The following is a 22,861-nucleotide window of genomic DNA, read 5'->3' as shown; positions in this document are numbered from 1 at the left end:
CACACACATGCACACCCTTGAGCAAACCATGCCATGCAGCAGAATGACGTTTGAATACAAAAAAAAGGCTGAGGGGCTGTAAATCAGTGTACTGAGAAGCAGCCAGTCACACAGGATCAAGTGTCCCGTGACGTGTGATGTTTAGAATAGACAAATAGACGGAGAACCGTTCTCTTAATTGCCTTGGAGAGATAGGAGGAATGGGGATGTGGCAGGGTTGGGGGTGTGGGGTAGTACAGAGGGAGTATAGAATGTTTTAAAGTTGGCTATGGTTATTCAAGTACATGACTCAGTACACTAAAAGCTACTAATCACCTAGTTTGGTGAGATAGTTCTATATGTGAGTTTTATCTCAATAATACAAATTGGAAAGTAGTGTCTGTCTCACAGGGTTCTGGGGAGGTGTAATATGACAGTTCTCCCAGCATGCATCAGTGTTCTGGAATTCACATCCATGACTTAAATCCTCTGGGGCTGGGGGGGAGAGCTAAGTGGTTAAGAGTACTTGTTTTTTGTTGTTAAGATTTATTTATTGTTATATGTAAGCACACTTTAACTGCCTTCAGACACACCAGAAGAGGGGATCAGATATCATTAATGATGGTTGTGAGCCATCATGTGGTTGCTGGGATTTGAACTCAGGACCTTTGGAAGAGCAGTCAGTGTTCTTAACCTCTGAGTCATCTCTCCAGCCCAGAAGTACTTGTTTTGCAGAGGTCCAAAATCGATTTCCAGCATCCACATGGTGGGCCACAGCCATTTGTATGTAGTTCCAGTTCCAGGCACACACATGATGCATGCAGGCAAAACATCCATATACATAAAAGATAAATAAATAAGACAATCAAATAAATAAATAATAAGACAATCAAATAAGTCCTCCTTTGGTTCCAACAGCAGTTAAAAAAAGCCCAGAGCTGGTGAGAGTCAATGTTCCCTCCTTCCTTTCTATTGCCAATAGCCATCTGGGGGGCAGGCAGCATGGACAGGATTTTATGCAGAATTCCAGGACGTAGGGTATGCCAGGGTGACCGCTAACTCCTGGATCTCCATTCTGATTCCTTCAGTCCAAGTAGGAGGGGCAGGTGCCCCTAACTGCTGTCTATTGGTTGAAACCCTCAGCACGTAGACAGCAGCCCAGGTCTCTGTGTTTAGGGCTTGAGGCTTATTGAATATTATTGCCCTTGGTGATCATCAAGCTGCTTTTGCAGTCATCAACACTTGTCTGCTCCAACCTCAATGTGAGGTAAGTGAAAGGACCATTAGCTGTCCAGGAATGGAGACCCAAAAAGACCAAGCCACCAGCCAGAGCCTCACTTGTAAGCATGACTTTATCCTACTTAAAAGATAGCTGTCCTTTGGTATCAGATTTGTCTATACAGTTCTCATGCCTACTAGTTACCTAACCTAAGGATTTCTGGTGCCAGGATGATCTATTTTGCATACATTTCAGAATAGCCTTCCCGAGACTTGTCTTTAATGCATGAGTACCCGGAGAGGCAGGAAAGGCTTTTCTTTTTAATCTGTCTACTCATCTGCTTGGCTCCTTAGCTACTAGCTGACTGATCTGCTGTTGTAAGTAAATTCGAAGTCCAACCCTGCCACTGCCTCGGCTAATTCTGAGTTTGGAACTTTGCATCAATCATAGCCTATCCTGTCATTTCCACTGATTAACTACAAGTATTGATAGAGTTAGGGGCCCTTGAATGAAATTCTGCCATTTTCTAGATTTAGCTTTTGGGGTATCAATCGGACAAAAGGCTTTTGTCGCTAAAACTGGCCTGGAATCCATTAGTTGGTCCTGATGCTCTTCACTGTGGGGCCCACAGGCTGTGTGCGGGCAGCCAGGAGCGTGCTACAAGTGCCATGTTGGGTTTCTTCCAAGCTGACTTTGTGAAGGGTGGGGTCCAGGGCTCCTTCAGGCAATAAGCCATCGGGATTTGGATGCTGTTAGGTGAATTTGTCTTCCAGCCCTGCCTGGCAAGATCCTATCTGAGAAATGACTGACAAGAATCTAAAACCACATTTTTCTTCCAATATTCGTCCAGCTTCTTGCAAGGATCCGCCTGCTCTTGGGCACTTATTAAAGTGTGTGGAACCTGGATCTGTCCAGCCAGAGGTTGGTCTGACTCAGCAGTTCCAAACCACTTATTTCCATGTCCTGAGATCTCTGGCCTGACATCAGTAGTGTCCACACCCTGAGGACTTTATCCAATTCATTAAGTTGGCTCCTTTGGTTGTTATAGGAGGGACAATCAGATAAACTGTTCCCATGCCTAAGGAGCCTGCATTTGCTGTGGCTGTCCTTGAGTTAACTATTCTAGGACTAGGGAGGGAGTCACTCCATCAGGGACAGCTGTCTGCCATTCTTCATCTGAGTAGCGTGCCCAAGCCCTTCCTTGCCCATCTGAACTGCCATTCTCATGTTATAATCTTTCCATCCTCCAGGCCAGACACCCCTGACTGTGACCTCATCTGACCTTGTCACGTGCAGGATTTTTATTAGCCAGCATTCAGTTCCCTCGATGGAGAGGTGGCCGTTCTGCTGAGTGATTTGTCAGTGATCTATTTCTTGTGCCTGGGAGAAATTGGCTGAAATCTGTGGTTTGGCTGCATGGCCTGCATACAGATGAAACGGAACTGCCTTGGTGGAGAATAATTAAGCTTGGGACCTTGTTTTTCACCTTCACAGTGAAAGACAAATGACTTCCAAAGGCTTTAATGGGCTGGCACTTGAAAAGGGCGACTTTGGCCAACTCGGGCTTTCAGAGCCTCCCTGTTCATAAATATTCTGTGCAGTGCCTGAGCCTTCCTCTAATGGTATAGAGAGTCAGTGTGCGAGGGCTTGTCCCTCAGTTTGTAGACCACTGGCTTCCAGACATTTCACACCATATGCGATTGCTAGAGAACCCATTTTTGGAACTGGGGAGATATACTTCAATCAATAGGGTGCTTGCTGCATAAGCATGGAGACCTGAATTTGATCTCTGGCCCCCATAAAAAAATCCAAATGTGGCACATGCCTGTTATCCCAGTGCTGATGTGGCAGACTAAAGGGTCCTTCCTCAGTGGTCAGTCAGTCTAGACAAGCTTCAGGTTATGTGAGAGGCTCTGCCTATAAATAAATATGTAGGTAAGTAGATAGATAGACAGACAGATAGATAGATAGATAGATAGATAGATAGATAGATAGATAGATAGATAGATAGATAGAAAGAAAGAAAGATAGATAGATAGATAGATAGATAGATAGATAGATAGATAGATAGATAGATAGATAAGGAGCTATTGAGGAAGACAATCTCAACTTCTGGCCTGCACACATGCGCATGTGCACACACACACACACACACACACACACACACACAAATAAGTTTCACCTGGATCATTAACTTTTGAGAAGAAAAAAAAATTTTCCCTTACCATTTGTTTTCTATTTCTTGTTTGCTTTTGGGGGGTATTAAGATTCATCTCATCTTTTGAAGTAATTGTCAACCGGGGAAAAATAGATTGACGGACCTAGGGGTGGGAAAGCAGACCCCACTAAATCCTAAGTGTGGACCAAGCCAGAAATAGACTCACTCCAACAAAAGCCTCCACTCTCCTAACACTCTTCCTTCACAGGAGGTCAGAGCCGGCTCTCCTCTCCGGTGTTAGCAGTGTTAGCATATTAGCTGATCCCTGTCATCCCTGTCTGTGCAGAGATGGCTTCCAACACCCTCCCCCCCCCCCATCTCCTCCATTCTCATTCCCGGTAGCCATGTTTGCTCTTTTCCTAACAGCGAACGGGTGTCACCCTGCTCAGCCTGGTTTTGCAGGCTTTGTTCCAAACACAATGCTGTCTTTTCTTAGCCTTGGAAACAGGCTGTTCTGCATGGCTTTTTTTTTTCTTTCCCCAAAATGGCCCTTCCTTGTGTGTGTGCTGTAAACCGCCCACGCCTAGCAGTCTTTTGTTTTACAGGTTCTCTCTTGACCCAGCTGAGATTTTTTTCCCCCCTGTGGGTGGAGGGCCAAGGACAGAGTTAGGCATTACTTCTTGGTGAGGGGTAGTAGAAAGACCATTTGGTTTAATGGGTGAGCCTGTGGCACTGGTCTAACAATTCATGAAGGACTACTAGTTTATATATATATATATATAAATAAAACATCTATACTATACTTCTTCCCAGGAGCCAGTGGCCCTCTGCAGGCATGTTTGCTCCCCTCCGTGAGCATGTGGCCTCATGATGCATGGGGATATAGACTCTTAGGGGTTTGTCTGTTCCAGAACCTCAAGCTGGGGTTTGGTGTTCAGCCCTGTTCCTCTCTACCGTGGCCAGCAGGTACCAGCTGCTCCTGGGTGCTGGGGAATTACTGCAGGGGAGTGGCGCCTCCATCAGCGCTCCCATAGAGCCTTCTCCCAGGGTTGCCAAGGGGCCTTGCTCCCTCAAGGCCTGGTGCTTGCATTTGTCATGGTTACAACCTGGCCCTGCAGGCAGCTAAGAGCAGTAGCAAAACACTGGCGCAGGAATCAGACACCTTAGGATCTCCAGCAGTGTAAAAGGAAAAAAAAAAAGGCCCAGGTTCTTGTCTAGATTGAATTTCCTCTCCTTTTAGCAAATGTTTAGTAATCTACTGGGCACGCAAAAAGTCAACAAGACATGGGCTTTGTCTTCATGAAACGCCCAGTGTGGTGGAGAGCGCCTCAGAGGGTAGAAAGCAGCACAGCAGGGCCGAGGGAAAGTTCAGGGATGAATGGGAGCTCTGTGCAGAGGGACGCTTCTCAGCCTGAGGGCTCAGAGTCGAGGAGGACTTCCTGGTGGAGATGATAGTTCCCCTGAGTGCACAAGAGGCAGAGGTCAGATCTGCGAGGGATGCTTCAGGAGCAGATTGATAGAGTGGTAAGCGCAGTCAGTGGGACCACAGGCAGGTGGGAGGTCAGGCACAGGAACCTTGTATGACAGAGCAAGCAGCTTGGTCTTTAGAGCAAGGAAAGCCACTACTGACAGAAGAGTCAGCCGCTGGTTAGGTTTGCGTTTGAGAATTCAATGGCTGGCCTGGAGTGAAGAAAGGTCAAGGCAGGACCCCGAGCCCTCCTAGGAGGCCTTTGCAGTGGTGAGCTGTGAAGTAGGGTCCAGGAGAACGGCAGTGGAGATGTAAGATGGAGACCAAATCTGAAAGTCAGGGCAGGGTGAGCATGTCCATTGCAGGGGCTACGTGCATCTCAGGGTAGCTGTGGGAGACACCCAACACATCTGTAGATGACAGTGTCATATCACAACTGCAGAAGGTTGGACACTCCTGAGGTAGGGTGTGGAATTGGGTGTCCGGTAGGATCAAAATTGGAGATAATGAGAGGAAGATAGGAGAGGATGAGGCTGGAGTCTGTAGCTCTAGGAAACGGTTGGGTGGTGATGCCAGCCAGAATGGAAACAGAGATGAAGCAACCAGTAGCTCCGTGGTCCTCAACCTTCCTTTTTTGGTTTTTCGAGACAGGGTTTCTCTGTGGAGCCCTGACTATCCTGGAACTCACTCTGTAGACCAGGCTGGCCTCGAACTCAGAAATCTGCCTGCCTCTGCCTCTGTCTCTGCCTCCCAAGTGCTGGGATTAAAGGCATGCGCCACCACTGCCCGGCACATCCTCAACCTTCCTAATGCTGCAACCTTTTTACAGCTCCTCATGTTGTGGTGACCCTCAACCCTAAAGTTATTTTCATTGCTACTTCATAACTGTAGTTTTGTGAATTGTGGTGTAAGCACCTGATATGCAACCTTTGGGAAAGGGTTGTTTGTTCCCCAAAAAGGGGTTGTGACCCACAGGTTGAGAAACAGTGTAGTAGATGATACAGTCTTTGGGGGCTGAGACACATCACAGCGAGGCCCCAGTGGGTCAGTTGGCTACCTGGGTGTGGAAATAAAGATGTGGTTAGTTGTTGTATACTGAAGGTGAGACCATAGGAACAGATGGCATAGTACCTGCAGGTGTGTGGGTGGTGTGACAAGTTGATAAGTCAGAGTGTGCTGCGGAAAGACCAAGAGGAGGCTCCCAGCAGAGTCCGACAGGGTCAGGGGACAGGTAGGTACAGTGGCTTGAACTGAGGTCAGGGAATTCAAGATGGCACAGAGCAGTCAAGTAGCAGAAGAGGATGAACCCAGCAGTGTCCTTTCGACTGGTCCTCTAGGACCCAGTTCCTGTCCCCAAGTGTCAACCTGGAATCAGCCTCAGTTTCCCATCTGTAGACTCTAGAGGTGGATTTAGGTGTTTGCCATTTAGTCTTTGAATATAAACACCTCTTAAAAGGGATCTGGGGAATGTCAGTGTCCTTCCTGCCATGTGACCACGACTGCCACAAGGACAGAATGAATGACCCCAGGGATCATAGAGGAGGGTCTAGCCCAGTCAACCACGCCAGAGACAGCCTGCCATCAGAATCCAGTACTTTCCCTGCCTGTAGAGATACAGGCCGACCTTTCCCTTTCCAGACTGAGGTTTGTCCACTGGTAAAATGAGACCCCCTCAGGATCCCTTGAAGATGCTCTTGAAGGTCAGAGAGAAGTGGGAACTCTTGCATTGGTTAAGACAGTGTTTTCATGGTCCAAAGAGGCGAGCTGATTGGCTCAGGGTCTCAGTAAAGAGTTGATGGTGGTGATGAAACCCCAGGCGTCTGGGGGCAGACTCCACTGGAGTCAGATGCTAGCAGGAGGCTGTGCAACCCACAGATTTGTTTGTTGGTTTGTTTCATTTGTTTGTTTGGCTCAAGTAGTATTGGGTTCAAAGTGGAATTAGTCAGTAACATTAAGAATTGAGAGGTTTTACTTCTTAAAAAAATATCTATCTTTTTTAAATTTTATGTACATTGGTTTTTGCTTGCATGTATGCCTGTGTGAGGGTGTCAGGTCCACCTGGAACTGAAAACAGTTGTGTCCCCACACAGGTGTTGGGAATTGAACCCACGTCCTCTGGAGGAGCAGTCAGTGCTCCTAACCACTAAACCATCTCTCCAGCTCTAAAAGGTTCTACTTTTAAACATTCGTATTTTCATCTAGTCTTGAAAAAGCACTGCCTGCAAAATGAACCGGAATAGGTGATGACTGAGGAGATAATGGAGGGAGGGGCCCCACCTACTCTCCAGTTTAGTCCTCACCTTTGGTCATGTTCCTTGGGCCATACACTTTGCTTCCGTGGCCACAGGAGACTGATGTGTGACATCTGACATTTCCAACGCAGTTTCAAAATTATGTCTTTTGAAGGCTGGGGCTATGACTCAGTAACAGTGCTTGCCTATGGTGCAGAAGGCCCCCTCAGCACTGCAGGCACTGGGTGCGGTGGTGCACACCTATAACGTGGAGGCAGGGGGATCAGAAGTTCAGTCACCACTGAACTATCTAGGTCAAGGCCAGCTTAGACTAGGTGAGACTCTATCTCAATTTTTTTCTTTTTTTCTTTCTTTTTTCTTTCTTTCTTTCTAATTTTTTTTTTTTTTTGAGAACAAGAAAGAAAATGACATGTTTAACCCAAGGTATGGGAAACACAGAGACTCTCTCACACAAGGTAACAAGGATAAAGCAAGAACCGTAAGAGCAGCCAGGCAGGCAGACAGGAAACAGCAGAACCAAGCGGTATTGCTAGAATGGAGATCTGAAGGGCCTGGCAGGAACTAAGAACGGTAGCACACACAGAGAGCCAGGTCTGGGTATGTGGGCATGGTGTAAGCTGTACCGTTCTTCAAGGTCAGAGTTCCTCAGACACTCTGCTAGAAAGGCTGTGGGCTCCTGGGCAAGTCACCTGGCCTCTCTGAGCCTCAACTCCTCAGTGCATACGGATGGCACAGAGTGGGTTTGGAAGGACACGGCTCCATCCAGCCCAGAGCCTGGCACTTAGGAAGGGCTCTGCAAGCATCCTTCTCTGCATGCAACAAGGTACTGCTCTAGAGGCACAGTCAACCTCCCTGCTTGGCATGGAAAGGAGAGAGATGGCAGGGTGGTGGTGGTGGGGGGGGGGGCGGAGAAGACAGCCTTGCAGTATCCAAGTATCCAAATGTAGCTCTGGGCTTAAAGTCACTAGCCAGGCCCACCCCCCCTAACACAGAGAAGCCACATTTCAACACCAGGGACCTAAGAGCACCCTGGGAAGTAAACACCCAAATGCCAAACATACCAGACATTCCCCCACATAGCTGCACTGAGCTAGGGGTTCCCCTGCCCCTGACCAACAAAGCAGGACAGTCCAGAGGTGAAACCTTGGCCAGCCCACCTCTCCTGCAGAGATGAGGAAACCCCAGAGTCTCCCTGAAGCCTTCAGGGGCCAAGCCTCTGGCCCTCCAAAGCACTTCCAAAGGCCGGAAACTGCCGTTGGTTGGCCGCCTTTCTTCCCTAGCCAAGCCCATCTGATTCACATGGCTAAGGACTGGACCTCTGCTGCTTCTGGGCAGGGCCTCATGTGCCAGTTCACATGAATGGCACTCGAAGGCAGAGGAGGCAAACCCAAGCCACCTTTGAGAGTTAGGCCGGTTAATTAATGGTTAATAAAGGAGAAGGGCTCGGCAGGGCTGGGTCTGCAGAGGGAAACCCAGATTAGCATCAGCAAAACAGTTTCTTTTCTTTCTTTTTCTTTTTTTTTTAATTTATTTTCTATATTCTTTGTTTACATTCCAAATGCTTTCCCCTTTCCCAGTTCCCCCCTCCCCATATGTCCCATAAGCCCTCTTCTCTCCACCCATTCCCCAATCACCCTCCCATTTCTCTGTCCTGGTACTTCCCTACAATGCTGGATCAAGCCTTTCCAGGACCAGGGCCCTCTCCTTCCTTTTTCATGGGAATCATTTGATATGCTAATTGTGTCTTGAGTATTCAGAGCTTCTGGGCTAATTAATATCCACTTATCAGTGATTGCATTCCATGTGTATTCTTTTGTGATTGGGTTACCTCACTTAGGATGATATTTTCCAGTTCCAACCATTTGCCTAAAAATTTCATGAATTCATTGTTTTTAATTGCTGAGTAGTATTCCATTGTGTAAATATACCACATTTTCGGTATCCATTCCTCCATTGAGGGACATCTGGGCTCTTTCCAGCTTCTGGCTATTATAAATAGGGCTGCTATAAACATAGCAGTTCAATGCAAGAAACATAGCAAGGCAGTTTCAATACTGCCCGACCCTTAATTTTGAAACCGCTTTGAAAATGTCACACACCAGTCTCATGTGGCCCGAGGAATATGACCAAAGGTAAAGACCAAACTGAACAAACTGAAGAGAGTAGGCGGGGCCCCTCCCTCCACTAGCTCCACAGCCGTCACCCATTCCTGCTCATTGTGCTGTAGACAGTGCTTTTTTTTTTTTTTTTTTTTTTTTAATTTAAAAAGACCCAAAGAGGAGAAAGCAAAATGAACATTTCTCTCTGAACTAGAAGCTTCTGTTGTGGCTAAATGTTCACATTGTGAGAGGGCATGGCTGAAAAGGCTGTGTGTGTGTGTGTGTGTGTGTGTGTGTTGCACATATAGACCATAGGCCTTTCCATAAAGCATGATTGCTTGGGCCTCGGGGGCAAAAGACCTAGATTTGAACTCTGAACTGTCACGGATCATACCAACAGCTTTATCTATAAAGTGGGGGTGGGGAGGGCTAAGAGAGAACTGTGCTAGAGAACTCCAAAGATGGAGAAGTAAATATTGTTTGTTTGTTGTTTGAGATAGGTCTCAACCCCGGCTGGGCTGTTCCGGAACTTACTCTGTACACTAGGCTGGCCTTGAACTCACAGAGATCCTCCTGCCTCTGCCTCCCGAGTGCTGGGATTAAAAGCCTGTGCCATCAACGACTGGCAAGAAATAAACGTTCTTGATTTAGTTCATGACTATCCACTGAAGGCCCTTTCCTTCCACTTGGTGCTTGTCTGGCGATGGCAGTGGAGAGAGGCTAAGATATTTATGTAGATAGAGTAACTATCAATAGATTGATAACCTCAGGGGAAAGTGACAAGAAAGAGAAACATACGTGCAAGAGGTAGGCAAACACAAGCTGTCAAAAGCCTCTGGAAAGAAACAGATGGGAAGATGACAAAAAGAAAGGCACTTTCCATCGAGGTGGCAGCGAAATCTAGAACAAGGAGTCCCAGCAGAGGGAACAGCATGCGCATGCGGAGAGCCTGGGGACAGGGAAGAGCATGGCATTCTGATGATGAGACAGGAGGCGCCAGTTTCTGAAGTTACCGATAAAGAAAAGACAGGCTATGTCAGGAACCACCAGTCTCCTCCCACTGAGCCCTGCTCAACAGATGAGGGTTTGTGCTTTAAGTGGTGGAGGCTGCTGTGGAAGGCTGAAACCAGAGATGACTGACATTTTAGCCAGGAGAGCCTCCCGGAGCCTTTGCGGTGGTGCAGGGCTCTGCAGGGAGGGTCTGATTGGGAGAGGCTGTGGTGTTGGTGATGTGATGGGCTGTTGTGTGTGTGGGGGGGGGGAGGGGGGTTGGGACTAAGGTGATTTCAGGTTTGCATATGGTTGAACCATCAGGCAGATGGCAGTACTTACAAACAGAGCATAACCAGAGGATAAATGTGTTTGTAGAGACTGGCCAAGGGCTCGTCCTGGCCTTCTGAGCAAACTCCTGTACCCACAAGTCCCCCAGGAATCAGATTACAGACAGATTCCAGTCCAGCAGGTCTGGGGTGGAGTTCAGGAAGGAAGCTGATAGGTAGACGACTGTCCACAGACCTGCTCTCTGAGTCTTAGGGTACTGGAGTCCCCACCCTTACCACCTGCCTCACAGTGCCTGGTGGCAACTGTCCAGAAAGAGCTGAGTGAGGGTGACCCCATCCCTGCCTTGTGTCCTGCCTGACAGCTCTGGGTGGGGCTGCTTGTGGTGGGCTTTGGGGGCAGGGGGTTATAGAACTATGTCTGGGATCTTTTTACTCATCCAGCAGATCTGTGTCTATCTTACCTGCTTGTGACCTATCATAACAAGGATAGGAAGTTGGTGACCCTGCACACCTCTTGTGTCTGGCACTCAGGGTCTTCAAACCACAGCTCATATCAGCCATCCTTACCTTGTCCCTGTTGGCTGTGTGGGATCTGGGGCCTGCCTGTTCCTCAGCAAGGACTTGAGAACAAAGATGGGACAGGGTGAGGAGGGACACTTAAGATTGCCAGTTCCCTGAAGAATCTGTCCCTTGATGCAGAGTGCAGTTTAGGGGGAGCATTTGTCACGGAGCACAGGTGTCTTTCCCTTGGAGCTTCTGGGAATTGGGGAGAACAGGGAGCTAAGGGCAATCGCTGGGAAGTACAGGCTCCCAACCCCCAACTCCATCACACCATTCCCTAAATACCTCTGCCTCCTCCTCAGACACCCCAGTTCTTCCAGCTGCGTCTGTAAGGAGCCCCACTAGTCCCCATTTGGGGTTCTGGTTTTTGGCGGCTGTTCTGTGTGTGGTGAGAACATTCTGTCAGATGCCCTCTAGAACTCAGGAAGTTATCAGGGAAGGAGAAACCCAGCTTCCTCTGGAGGAAAGCAGGAGGCTGGGGGAGGGCAGGAGAGTAGAGCCTGTGTCCAGTCAGGGCCACGGACAGTTCAGGCACTGACACAGTGTGACAAGCTCAGTGGCTGTGTGGTGCAGAAGGCAGAGACCCCATGAGCCCCTGGCCTGTTTCTGGAAGAGCTTTGCCAGCTATATCTCCCCTGGACTCCTCCAAAGCAACAGTTGTGGGTAGGACGCTTTGAAGAGATGCATCCCCATTCTAATGGGGAAGATGTGGTAAGTCTTGGGCCACATCTCAGCTTGGTGAGATGTCATTTAATGAGAAGGGTTGCTCAGGCTGTGCATGGATGGAGGAATGGCTAGGGGTGGGCAAATGTGGCAGGAACAGAATGGGGACCCTAGACCCAAATGCACACCCCAGAACTTCATAGGGTCTGAACAGACCTGGCACAGTTATTAGTACCCTGCACCCCAAATCTAGATACTACCCTTAGTCGCTCTGTTTCTGGAGGAGACAGGTCCCAGACTTCCATCTCCCTGCAGACAGGCAGGAGGCATCCTGGTAGTGTGTATTTCCTGAGTGCAGGGCAGAGGCCCCACGGATTCCAGGTTAGCTGTGACATCTCTGTATAGTTGGAATCCATGCAGCTGCACAGTTCTCTACAGTCTTGTATTCCATGACTACGTGCTCATTCCATGGGATACTCAGCTTCCCTCCAGCTACCTAGCCTGCTGGATGGGGTGGAATTCTGTAGTAGCCCAGGGGTTTCATCAGGGACATCAAAGGGGCCTTCCTAGAGGAGGTGACATTTACTCTTGAAGGATGAGAGAAAGTAGGAAAGGAACGTGGTCTTGACTGGGGTGGAAAAGGATGTGGCCTTCAGACTTAAAAATATTGACGGAAGGGTTTGATGGGCTCAGAGGGCAGATGGAACAGTTCAGTGATCTGGGTGTCAAACTGACCCCGGGGGACTTGTTAAACGGCAGCCACGGCCCCTGAATGTGCTACTTCCAGCCCTCTGGGCCCAGGCCTTGTGCAGGGATTGATAGATAGGGTCTGGTTTGGGGGACAGGGGCTGTACCTCATTTGGTTGCATAGGGCAAGGCCCAGCAGGGGCAGGCTGCACCCATCACTGTGGCAGTTTGTGGGCAGAGCCTCTTGGCAGAGGGGAGATTGCGCTGCCAGCCACTTCCTCCGGTTCCTTCCCTTTGCCTGATGTCACGGTTACCTCGGCCTGCTGTGGGGTGAGGCCGAGGTCGGGCGGAATCAGTGTCAGCCAGGTTTCTGTATCCCAGATGCGGGTCAGCCAGAGGAGCTGCCACTTCTGGTTCGGTTTCAAAGAAGGCCACGGGCATGGGAGGTGTCGGTATGGAGGCATTGATGGGGCACCTGTCCAGCAGCCTCCCAGAGGGCCAGTGTGGCTTAAGGAGGAGTCTTAAGGTGGTGGGGAGGGAGGGAGGAGGCTGCTCTGCCAAAATCGGAGGCCAGAGTGCTGCTGTGAGTCCCGAGCTGGACCTTCGCTCTGTGCTCCTGACCATGCCAGAAGCGAACGGAAAGAGGATGCTTACTTTCCTGGCTGATGTCCCTTTGGACTGAGACTTTGTCACAGGCTGTGGACTGCCAGAGTCACCCCTTAACCTTACCCCACTCAAGAAGTGACAGAATTGGCAAGCCCAGAGAGTGCAGCATCACAGCTCGTGGCCTCTGAGACTTGGAGCTGTCCCCAGCCCAGCTGGCCCTCTGAGGCCTCCAGACTTCCCTAGTTGGCAAGGACAGCACAAGGCACCCCGGCAGAAAACTTGAAAGAATTTGGTTCAGTTGGCAAAGTATTTGCCTAGCATGCACAGGCCCTAGGTTCAATTAATAAACTGAGTGTGAGTGTCTGCTGCTCTCACCTTAGCACTCAGGAAGCTGGGGAGGATGCTTGTCACTCAAGGCCATCTCTGACTACAGTAGGAGTTGGAGAACAATCTTAGCCACTTGTTTTTTTTTTTGGTTCTCATTTGTTTGTTTTTCAGAGTAGAAAGTTTAGAACTTACAAGACCTGAGTTCAAAATCCAGCTCAGCCATGTCGAATGGCTATAGATAAAGTGAACTTTGAAGCCTCAGATTTACTACCTGAAAAATGGGACAGTAATAGCATCTTCCCATGAGACTTGGTCTCGAGGATGGAGTGGTGTGTGTTGAAAGGATTTGTAAAAGTAGGCAAGAGGCAGCCCTTGTTATTACCGATATCGAAAACTTAGCAACTGTCTGGCAGAGTGGGAGGGTGGGTGGGTGGTGAATTGTTGCCCCAGCTGGGTTATGGGCCTTGCTTTATGAGTCCTGAGTTTCTTCAAGGAGACAGGCTATCTTGCAGTCTCAGGGAATCCTGGGATGTGTCCAGCCAAGTGAGGAGGCAGGGTTGCTGTGACAGTCCAGGGAAGTAGGTCAGCAGTTTGGGGGACGGAGAGAAGAGCCATGCTGGTAAGAAGGTGTGGTTGAGGGCTTGAAAAACCAACAGAAGAGGTGGGGTGACGAGAGTTTGGGAGAAGTAGGTGCAGAATGAGAACCTGGGTCCCTGCCCAAGGTGTTTTTAAAGGAAGTGCCTGGGAGCTGCTGGCCTGGAAAAAAAATCACACCCAGAGGGCTTGAACCAGGCGGAACAGGTTGCCCCACCCACTTGCAAGGAGCCGCCTCAAAGACTGGCCAGGCTCCCAGCCCCAGAAACTCTGGCTGAGCCAGGTAGCCCTGCCCTTAGGGGATGGGGGGGGGAGGAGAGAGGGGGAGCTCCCCCCTACCCCAGGATGCCCGCCTGCCTGCTCTGAGGAGTGAGTATCCTCCTCTGACCAGGAGACAACTCCGTCTCAGCCTCTACAGGTGCTTGCTGAGATGCGGGTGGGCAAGGGGGCTCTGTCCCCCTGTCTGTCCATGTGTCAGGTGGGAAGCTGTGCTCAGGACTGCCCGTGGGGTCTAATCGGTGGCTCTGTGCCCTCACAGCTAGACGAGGAGGAAGAGCGAAGGAAAAGGCGCCGGGAGAAGAACAAAGTGGCTGCAGCCAGATGCCGGAACAAGAAGAAGGAACGCACGGAGTTCCTGCAGAGGGTGAGTGGGGCGGCTGCGGCGGGTGGCGCTGCATCCTTCACAGGGGCTGATGTGCTCCTCAGTCCGCTGTGAAACCCAGAGAACGTAGAAGGACCTATGTTTTCCTCCACTGAGCTTAGATCCCGGTACCGATTGACCCAGTGGCCCAGACCTGGAACTATCCATTTTGGCCCCTTGTGTCTACCACAGTGCTCTGCAGTACATGCTAATAGAATGTTGGCGCAATGTCATATATGTGGGCAGTGGGTTTAGCTCCTGGGCTGGTTACCAGGAAAAACTCCCTGTATTGCAACACTTCATCCACACTGCATACCCCACTGGCCTGCCCTTAGCCACACTGTGGATGACCTTTGACTCTTTGCTGCTGTTCCCAGGAATCTGGGGTCCCACCAGTATGTGAAGTTCAGCCTCCGGGAGCTGTCATTTGCCTCCTGATGTCATCAGCCATCAAGAGCAGGGTGCTTGCTCTTTCTTATCCCTGGGTCCTGTCCCTTAGCCCTCCCCCTCTCCACCCCCACCGACTTTGCTTCAAAAAATGGTGGCAGGGGAGGGGAGGGAGTGGAAAGCTGACTCGTCCCCCGTAGTCAGCAATACCCCACCCCAGTCATTGGTTTGTTCCTGAACAGTCATAGCGGTGCTGTGTACTAACACAACAGTCAGGCAGGAGTGTTCTCAAGCCACAATGGTGAGCAGTGGTTGTGAGCATTGCACTATACTAAGTGCTGGCTGTGATCTCATTCCATTGCCAGAGTAGCTGGTGAGGACAGGGATCTTCGTGGCTCCCTTTCTGCAAGTGAGGAAGGCACGGTGATGATGTGACCTGTGCAGATCTCAGGGCCACCAAAGGATAGGACTGATGTCAGTGCCTGCTGCTAACCTCAGGTCTCCATGCTATTCCCGATCTGACCCTAAGTTCCTTAGCTGGTTCATTCATTAATTCATTTATTAATTGAACGAGTGCAGGAAATGTTCAGCTGTGCACTAAGCACACTGTCCGAGGGACATAGCAAGAGTGGCGGTCGTCGTTCTGCGGAAGATGAAGAGGTAAGGCCAGATGGCATGATGCTCTCTGGCCCCGTGGCTTATGTCCTCTTCTCAGGTCTACCACAAGCAGAGCGCTGTTCTGGATTACAAGTGGGCATCTGTAGACCCTTCGCCATGGGCAACTGGGGCCGGGCAGTACTTAGCAACAGGACTGAGTTGCCTGAGGCTGAGAGGTCTTATCAGTGGTATGCAATGCAGACTGGATTGTTCAGCAGGTTCTAAGATAAAGGCCTTAAAAGTGAGGGGCATGTCCCATGCTAAAAGCCCAGCATCAGGTACCCGATGGACAGAACCAGGAAGTGCAGGCAGGCTTCTCAGGAGGAATGTCCCATATGATTCCAGCTTCCTGGAGCTTGTCAGACAGTTAGTAGACAAGATGTGCCCACACCAGAGGCTCCCAATTACACACCAGTTCAAGCACCTACTGTGCTCCTAGATGTTAGTAACAGATGAAGTTGTCAAATGGCTAGTGTGTGCCGGGCATTTCACATGATTACAACACTTCAATAAGGTAACCCGAGTTCTTCCCATTTTAGAAAGTGATCCGTGGCTCAGAGAGACCAAGTCATTTGCCCAAGCAACCCTGCTGGCAAGCACAGGGCAGGAACTTGTCCATCTCTTTTTTAGTTGATAACCAAGGGCCTGTCCTCTCAGTGGACACACTATGGGCCAGTGAGTCCTATCCCCTCAGTGGACAACAGATAGCAAGTAAGAGCCAGTAGCCAGCCAGGAGTGTTGTTTCAGAAGCCGGAGTGCGGCTGAGGAGAGGCTCTTCCATTTGTGAGATAAATAGGGGAAGACAGTAAGAGATGAAGGATATGAAGGACAGAGGGGCAGGCAGACACTGAGTCTACAAGCCCGGGGTTCAGAATGGACCAGTGTAAACAGACCAGTGTGTCCTCACTGTCCAGGTTTCCAAGACCTCGGTCCACTCTCCCCAGTGTCCCCATTCTATGATAACCTCTATGGTCATGGGAGCCATGAAGGGTTCAGGACGAGGAGGGCACCAGCCAGAGGGCACCTGCAAGGCAGGCCTTGGGTTAGGGCAGCTCAAGTAGTGCTGTGTTATCCCAGTAGGAGATGTGGCTGCCAAGATGGAGAGATGTGACCTTGGGACTGGGAAGCAACCCCTTGTGGGTTCCAGCCCAGTCCTTTTCCCTTGACGTCTCTCCCCATCTGATAACCTGGGAAGCAGAAATCAGGGTGTGAAGGCAGACCCTTCACACTGTGCTGTCAGTGCCTGAGGACCTGGGCCCCACTCGCACCGCACCTGGACCTCTGTACCCTCACATGCAACTCAAAGAAAGACTACCTCCCAGAGAGTTCGTCTCTCTAGACCAGTCAAGGCCAACTTGGGTGGGCCTTTGGGTAGACTAGTTCACACACCACAGACCTTGGGCCTGCCCCAAAGCCTCTGTCTGCAGTCAGGAACATCAGCCTGGGGTGTCTCTCTGCTATGACGCTTGCTCCTGCCACACCACTGTGCCCAAAATAGGTTCTCTGGGCCCTGGGGGCACTGAGGCCATTTTTCATTCCCAAGACACTCTGCGCTCTTCCCCTGGTGCCCTGAGAGGATGAGCGGTCCCCCTCTGCTGGCAGGATCCTGATGAGGGCTGATTGCTTGGACTTCCTCAGCTGCCCAGAACTCTCTTCAGTTTACCCAGACTCCCAGAACCGGGGAAAGCTGCTCACAGTGGTGTAGCTGGCAAACAGGATTTAGCACAGACACGAGCTGCTTCCCAACCCTTAGAAAAAGTTGATGGAACCAATGCCCCCCAGGGCATTTGAAAATATAAAGTCAGGGCAGGGTGGTGGTGCCACATGCCTTTAATCCCAGTACTTGGAAGACTGAGGCCAGTGGAGCTTTGTGAGTTTGAGGCCAGCTTGGTCTTCAGAACAATTTCCAGGACCTGTCTTGGAATGGTGTGTGTGTGTGTGTGTATGTGTGTGTGTGTGTGTGTGTGTGTTTATGATGTAATAGCCGGGGAGTGGTGGCGCACGCCTTTAATCCCAGAATTTGGGAGGCAGAGGTAAGCCGATTTCTGATTTCGAGGCCAGCCTGGTCTACAGAGTGAGTTCCAGGCAGTCAGGGCTACACAGAGAAACCCTGTCTCAAAAAACCAAAAAAAAAAAAAAAAAAAAAAAAAAAAAAAAGAAAGAAAGAAAAAAAGAAAAAAAGATAAAAGAAGAAAGAAAGAAAGATGTAATATATTTTAGGGAATCTTAGTGCTTATACTTTCCTGGACTAATCATTTTGTGTGTGGTGCATATGTGTAAACTGAGGCCTCTGGAATTAGTAATTTGGGCAGTCACACACCAGGATGAAACAACAGAGTGCCCTTCTCTGTAGCATCTCTCTACTGTGCTGGCGACAGTGCAGGAGACAAAATCTTTTTAAAAAATATTTTATGCATGTGAGTACACTGTCGCTGTCTTCAGACACACTAGCAGAGGCCATCATATCCTATTACAGATGGTTGTGAGCTACCCTATGGTTGCTACGAATTGAAAACTCAGGACCTCTGGAAGAGCAGTCAGTGCTCTTAACCACTGAGCCATCTCTCCAGCCCCAACAATATTCTTCTGAGCACAGGTTCTATACCATGGAGCACCAGCCAGTAATTCCTTGACCACAGGAGAGAGTCACATAGTAAGAAGAGGTTAGTGGGCCTCTGACAGGCAGACTGAGTTGCTCCAAACCTCGTGTGTGTGTGTGTGTGTGTGTGTGTGTGTGTGTGTGTGTGTGTGTTTTGGAGGTAGGTCTGCGTGCTGTGTGGTTCACATAGACCAAGATGGCTTCAAGCTCAGTATGTAGCCAAGGCTGGTCTTGAACACCTAACTTCCTGCCTCCAATTTCTGAGGGCCCAATCACAGGCTCCTGCACTGTGTTTATGTTCAGCTAGCCGTGCCCAGCTTGAGCTTCAGACACTGTGCCCAAGCCCAAACTCCTTCCAGACTCCATTTAGCACTGTCTAGCCCAACTCCCCTCTCAGGCAATAGCCATGCAGCCACCCCTCTCTGCCCTGCCTCCTTCATCCTCCAAAGCCAGGTGGTGCCCAAGTCTCACTGCGTTGTCTCTGAAGCATCCATTCTTTTCCCCCACTCTGCCTGCTCAGAGGTGAAAGAAGGGGTCCCTTGAGCCCCTCTAGCCCTTCAGTTTTACCTAGCACTCTCCCAGTGGGAACTCTTCCAATCCTGGGGATTGTGACCTCTTCACAGACAAGATAAGCCGCTTTAGACTCAGACTCTAAGCATGGCTGCCATGTGGCTCTATCCTGCTTTCTCTATCTTGTACCCGACTGTGTCCTAGAGAGCAGTGATCCCTGCTATGTCTTCACACAGGACAGCTCCCCACCCCACCCCCTTTTCATGGAGAGTTCCTTACCCAGAGTTCCTTATCTCCTACACTCAGAATGGCGGTCCTTAGCTGGGCCTTGCTGTGTGCTGAGTGACCTCTCCTCTGGAGCCCTGGGGGGTGAGTGGGGTTAGGGATCGTCATAGGCTTCCGATTCCCCAAAGCGTTCATCTCCTTTGCAGGCTGAGGCACATCCAGGGTAGATGGCCCTGGGGCTTCTCAGTACAAAGGCTGAGGACAATCTGAAGATTGTGTTAGCAGCCTGGGCTGGGGGAGGTGAGGAGGATGGAGGAAACACTAGCCCCCTCTCAGAATTCTGAGAACTGTAGACCAGGCCAGCATTCCAGTCTTGTCTTGGCCTGTCCCATTAAAAGCCACCAAGGATGCTTTTTTAAATATTTCCTCCTCTCTCTCTGCATTTCTTTTTTCCTTTTTGAAGCTGTTGCTCTGGGTGTCTGATCCTAACACCTGCATCCCTCAAATGTCCTGAGCTCCCTGAGAGCCCATGCAGCCACCTCAGAGAAGGTGCACAAGGGAAACTCTGGCAGGCTTGCAGCACAAGGAGGAGAGCTTCCCCTGCCCCGTCCCCTCCCCCTTCTCTCCCCCACCCAGCCCCAAGGTGTGGGGAGAACCAAAGTTCTCACTCTCAGAGGGAGGCTGTCCCCAACTGCACCCCTCTGAGCAGAAAGAGCTGCAAGCTTCACCTGCTCTGGGACTAACACTGGTCCCTCAGCATCTGACATTGGTGTCTGGGATGGAAGGTCCTGTGAGGGTTGTCTCCTGTGTCGCAAGCAATCCTTCATCTGCCAGTCACTGATCCATGACAGCCAAACCCTTCCCTAGACCCTGGGACAAAATTATTCCCAGCGAACAGCTCACTGGCCCGAGGTGCCTCAGTGCACACGTGAGCTTGCAGTTCCGGGCTGTTAGAAGAGCAGGATGACCCCATCACTGAGTTCTTCCGGCCTGCTGTGTGAGCCCCAGGCCTTGAGCAGACATGCTTGTCACCTGTCCTTACTGTGAACACACAACTTCATACCCCATCACATCCTCGACATCCCTCCTTCTGCCCAGGGCATTGGGAGTTTCATCTGACATCAGTTTGAAACCTCATTTCCGGTCCAGCAGGTTGATTGCTTGTCTGGGGTCGAAGCTCCTAGAGGACGGGCAACTGGAGGGAAGAGGAAACATTCTAAACAGTACGAGCTAATGGCCAGGAGGCACAGGCTTTAGGAGGGATGACTCACACCAAGTTTATCAATCCCACCATACCTTTGCCGCATACCAATGCACTTGGTCTTGTGTCGCCCCCTGTGGGCCACCTTGGACCCTCTGTCTGCTCTTCATAGAGCAAGAACGCTGTGGGGCTGGAGAGAAGGGAGTGAGAAGGGATATGAACTGGATAGCATATCATAACCCCACATATCATCTGGTCCCATCCTGCTGTGACAGGGGTCATTACTGTGTGACATGGTGCTGCCTGTCACCCCAGATGCTCAGCCTTCAGAGAAACCTGGCAGGCAGAAAACCAAGCCAGCAGCACAGGTGCCAGCCAGAATGGCCGGACACCTCTCAGGAGCAGGCTGGCAGTGACAGCTGATGGTGTGTCTCTGTCTGTGCAGGAGTCAGAGCGGCTGGAGCTCATGAACGCGGAGCTGAAGACCCAGATAGAGGAGCTGAAACTGGAGAGGCAACAGCTCATCCTGATGCTCAACCGCCACCGCCCCACTTGTATCGTGCGCACCGACAGCGTCAGGACGCCAGAGTCGGAAGGCAACCCACTGCTGGAACAGCTGGACAAGAAGTGACTGAAGGCCTGGAGGCCTCAGAGGAAGAGGAGGAAGGTGACAGAGGGCCCCTCCGGGGCACGTGACAAACTCTATGATGAGGCTTAGCATAACTAGCCTCCAGCTGGCTTTTTTTTTTGAAATTCACAGCCCAGCCTCACAAGAGCAAGAGCGGACTGAAGAAACCAGAGGGACCAGGCGCTGAGACCAAGGCTGACCCGCAGATAGGGGCTGTCCCACTCCAGGGCCCAGCTTGAAGGGCACCTGAGCCAGAGAGGTGCCAAACCAGGTAGCCGCCGCCTCGGGCGCACTCCTTTGGCCTCTCTGCCAAGACCCCCCCCCCCCCCCACCCAGGGGACTACGGAGCAGCCAAGAAAAGCCATGCCTTGCAAACACAGTGTGGCCGTGGATGGAACTCAGCAGAGACTGAAATCTACCTTCCCCAGCCCTGCCCAAGCCCGGTGGAAAGCGGGGTGCACTGTGGGGCTGCGATGACCCAGCTGGAGTTTGCTGCAGCACAGAGGCGCGGGCGCCCTTCCAAAGCACACACTCAGTCAATGAATGTTTACAGACTGGCTGTCCTGGCGGGGCTTCCAACTGCACACAGTTTTTATACTTTCTTTCTTTTTTTTTTTTTTAATATTTTTTACAAAAAAAAAAAGATTTTATACGAGCAATATATATATATGGATTTCTATAATCACTCGATGTGACACAGTACAAATATGCTATGGTCTGTTGTTACGGACATCCACCTACCAGTTACGGCCATTGTAATTCCTAAGTACTGTAGGCTCTGGGTGTTGGGGGGGTGGCCAGGCGGGTGGGGTACATTTCCATCCTTGTAACCCCTTCCTAGTACCCAGTCCTGTATCTCTCAGTAAACATTGCTCTTAATTACCCAGCTGCCTCGAGTGGTGTCTGCCCAGGGCAGATGTTGGAATAGTTTCCATACCTGCTCTGTCAGGTAAGCCTGAATATGCCCATTTCACAGATGAGGAGCCTGAGGCCTGGAGATGTTAAAGAACTCTGCACATACCATTTTGAGAGTACTTGCTTCATTTACTTAGGCCAAGTTTTTTTTTTTTTTTTAATAGTTTGTGTGTGCGTGGTGGGGTGTGTGTCTTTGTGTAGATATGTGCAGAGGTTAGAGAATTTGGATTCCTATGAGAGCCACTTGATGTGCTTGCTGGGGACTGGGGTCCTCTCTCACCAGCTTCCTTGAGTGTATCAGGCACTGCAATGAACTGAACCTTTGTTGGGGAGTAAACCAGCGAATCTTGCACCGTGGATCCTGTAATAGGTTTACCTTGCTCTTGCTTGCTTCAAACCTGTCTCCCTTCGTCTGTTGTGGCAGCCTTGTCACAGGGCAGCTATTGTCTCCAGTTTGTGGGTGGGGAATTGTAGACTCGGGGAGACAAAATGAAGCCACTACTTGTTGAAGTCGTAACTGATAAATTCGAGGTCCCATTCGCTACCCACACTAGCACAGAGCAGACCTTCTCTTGGACAAGTAGCTTAATTAAAGCTCAGAGAGCATGCGACTTACCCAAGGTCACTCAGTTGGCAAGAAGCAGAGCTGGTATTTGAATTCCACCTTCAGAGGCACATGGCTTCCCCATCACCCGCTGTCTCTGATCACCCTTATAGATGAATGTTGCATCCCTGAGAACAGGAAGTTTAAAGGCCATCACTATAAATTTAATGTGGGAGAAAGCTGCAGACTCTAGAGCAGTGGTTCTCAATGTGTGGTTATGTCCTCTTTTGGGGGGGGTCGCATATCAGATATCCTTTATATTAGATTTATACATTACAACATATACATTACGATTCATGAGAGTAGCAGAGTTGTGCTTATGAAGTAGCATCGGGAATAACTTTATAGTTGGTCACCATGATACTTGGAACTGTAGTAAAGGGTCGCAGCATCAGGAAGGTTGAGAACCATTGCTCTAGAGAGCTCTAGGTTGGCCCCTGATGATGCGGTGAACCCGCTCTCCCAGCCAAAGAGAACGTGGCCTGGGGACGAATATATCTCTTATCTCCACAGTGAGATTTCCTGCTCTGCAGATCTGGAGTTCACACAGTCACACAGTAACCAGCCTTTACTCAGCAAGCTAGGTGTGCTATCTCCGCTTC

The 22,861-nt window shown here is 50.2% G+C and overlaps 1 protein-coding gene across 1 annotated transcript in view; it reads left to right on the top strand.

Moving 5' to 3' along the window:
* Jdp2 (Jun dimerization protein 2) overlaps positions 1 to 21,622 on the top strand; it is a 41,923-nt gene extending 20,301 nt beyond the window's left edge. Inside the window, exons 3-4 of the mRNA XM_052185387.1 lie at positions 14,432 to 14,536; positions 20,558 to 21,622. Of these exons, the coding sequence (XP_052041347.1) occupies positions 14,432 to 14,536; positions 20,558 to 20,743 (291 nt within the window). The 3' untranslated portion in view covers positions 20,744 to 21,622. The remainder of the gene's footprint in view (positions 1 to 14,431; positions 14,537 to 20,557) is intronic.
* Positions 21,623 to 22,861: the final 1,239 nt, after the last annotated feature.

This window comes from Apodemus sylvaticus, chromosome 6 (genome assembly GCF_947179515.1).
Source record: "Apodemus sylvaticus chromosome 6, mApoSyl1.1, whole genome shotgun sequence".
Classification (NCBI taxonomy): Eukaryota; Metazoa; Chordata; class Mammalia; order Rodentia; family Muridae; genus Apodemus; species Apodemus sylvaticus.
The sequence above is the reverse complement of the archived record's forward strand: the minus strand, read 5'-3'. Positions and strand labels throughout refer to the sequence as shown.